The following is a 2,483-nucleotide window of genomic DNA, read 5'->3' on the forward strand; positions in this document are numbered from 1 at the left end:
AGGATAAAAACCATACACCACAAGAGTTTGAGGCTTCCATGAGCCATGATGGAGCCACTGCACTCCAGCCTGGGCAAAAATCAAGACCCTGTCTCAAAAAAACAAAAACAAAACAAAACAGAAAAAAACAAGAAAAAATAATATGTGGTATATGGCTTACAAATAACAATGAAAAGTAAATTTCATATCATCAACTCTCACCCAATACTTGCACTGATTTTTGCAAACTCTTGTACCCATAGCCAACCTATGGTTGCAATTGATGGAGAAGTGTAGTTCTGACATAAATGAGATGAAAGTGAAATTAACAAAGACCTATGTTAGAACTGGAACTTCATTTGCCTCTGATGTGAGCGACCTCCTTCCTGAAACAGACGGTAGTTTTAAATACTGGAAGGATATTTCTTGAATTTCCTGCACTCATCACAATAGAATAGCTACAGGCATGACCCACTTGTCAGTTTCATCTGTAGTGTTCATGTTTTCTACGCCTTTCTTACAATCAAAAAAATAGTAAATCAAACCCTGATTTGCAGCATTGTCTACTTTTTACCGGGTAAGTTATATGTGATCCAGCAGTTTCACTCATAGCTATAAACCCAAAAGAATAAAAACACACTTTCACACAAAAACTTGTACACAAATCTTCATAGCAGCATTATTCATAATAGCCAAAAAATGGAAAACAACTCAACTGTCTGTCAGTAGGTGAATGGATAAATGAAATGTGATACATCCATACAATGGACTATTATTTGATCATAAAAAGGAATGAAATATTGATACGCGCTACAACACAGATGGACTGTGAAAGCACTGTGCTAAGTGAAAAGAGTTGCAAAGGACCACATATTGTACGATTCTATTATTATGAAATGTCCAGATCCAGAATAGGCAATCCATAGAGACAGAAAGTAGACTAATAGATGCTTAGTGCTGAGCAGGATGAGGAGATTGGGTAGGGGTAGAGGGAGATTGACAGTTAAGCAGTATGAGATTTCTTTTTGGATTGGTGAAAGTATTCTGAAATTGACTGATGGTCATACAGTTCTGTGAATATACTAAAAACTACGGATGTGTACTTCTTTTTTTTTTATTTTTTTATTTTTTTTAATTTTAAGATGGAGTTCTTTGTCACCCAGTCTGCAGTGCAGTGCAGTGCAGTGGTTCGATCTCGGTTCACTGCAACCTCTGCCTCCCAGATTCAAGCAATTCTCGTGCCTCAGCTTCCTGAGTAGCTGAAATTACAGGCATGCATCAGCACGCCTGGCTAATTTTTGTATTTTTAATAGAGACAGGGTTTCACCATGTTGGCCAGGCTGGTCTCGAACTGCTGACCTCAGATGATCTACCCACCTCAACCTCTCAAAGTGCTGGGATTACAGGCATGAGCCACGCAGCCCGGCTCTGATGTGTACTTCTGATGTGTACTTCTGATGCAGGGCAGACAGGCCCCAAATTGGAGCTTGGCCCAGGAGGGTTTTTTGCCTCACCCAGAAAAGAATTCAAGGGTGAGCCAAATGTAGAAGAAAACAGCTTTATCAAAGTGGCAGTGTTATAGCTTAGGCAGTGGTACAGCTCTATGACTGCTTCTGCGGAGCGGGGCTGCCCCACAGGCCGTGTGCTGAGATTAGCAGCTTAGGGCAGTTCTGCCATCAGATTTATACCTACTTTTAATTGCATGCATATTAAGAGGCGGTTTATGAAGAAATGTCTAGGGAAAGGGTAGTAACTTCTAGGTTGTGGGGCCATAGCCATGGAAACGGGCAGTAACGCTGAAGTGTTGCCTTGACAATGGTAAACTGACATGGCGCACTGATGGGCATGTCTTATGAAAAGCTCTTTCCCCACCCCCATCCCTGTTTTAGCTTGTCCTTGATTTGTTTCAGTGTCTGAGCCAAGCCTCTGGAGTCAAGTGCCCCCTCCTACCTCACTTCTATAGCCTCCCAGCCCAGAGCTCTCAAAAAACAGGGTGAAGATTGAGTAGTGAGATCTTGGCAGCCCTCAAGTGTGAAGCTCATTCACTCTTCTTTCTCCCTCTTTGGTTTGTATCAATAGGAGACAGAAGAGAACAAAACCAAAGGATTTGATTATTTACTGAAGGCCGCAGAAGCTGGCGACAGGCAGTCCATGATCCTGATGGCGCGAGCTTTTGACACTGGCCAGAACCTCAGCCCAGACAGGTACTGCAGCTGTCACCCAGGAGGAGCTGGTGGGAATGTGGGCTGCAGCTGGGCGCTTGCCCTAGGTATCAGCACAGGCCTGGGTTCCAGTCTTGGCTGCTCCATGACCAGTCCAGCAACCATGGGCAACTTATTTTACCTCCCTGGCCTCAGTTTCTTCATATTGCAAACTGGGAGTAATTATAGCACCTGTATCCTGGGGTTGTCCCATGAAGGGTAAATGAGATGATGACTATAACCCTCGCAGTGCTTGGCACATAAAGCACATGGTATGGCCGGGCACGGTGGCTCATGCCTGTA

General features: G+C 43.5%; 1 protein-coding gene across 1 annotated transcript in view; it reads left to right on the forward strand.

Moving 5' to 3' along the window:
• EEF2K (eukaryotic elongation factor 2 kinase) overlaps positions 1 to 2,483 on the forward strand; it is a 95,786-nt gene that overhangs the window by 79,636 nt on the left and 13,667 nt on the right. The window contains exon 16 of the mRNA XM_011987914.1: positions 2,059 to 2,183. Coding sequence (XP_011843304.1) covers positions 2,059 to 2,183 — 125 coding nt within the window. The remainder of the gene's footprint in view (positions 1 to 2,058; positions 2,184 to 2,483) is intronic.

The sequence above is a fragment of the Mandrillus leucophaeus genome, unplaced genomic scaffold, assembly GCF_000951045.1.
Source record: "Mandrillus leucophaeus isolate KB7577 unplaced genomic scaffold, Mleu.le_1.0 Scaffold32, whole genome shotgun sequence".
Lineage (NCBI taxonomy): Eukaryota > Metazoa > Chordata > Mammalia > Primates > Cercopithecidae > Mandrillus > Mandrillus leucophaeus.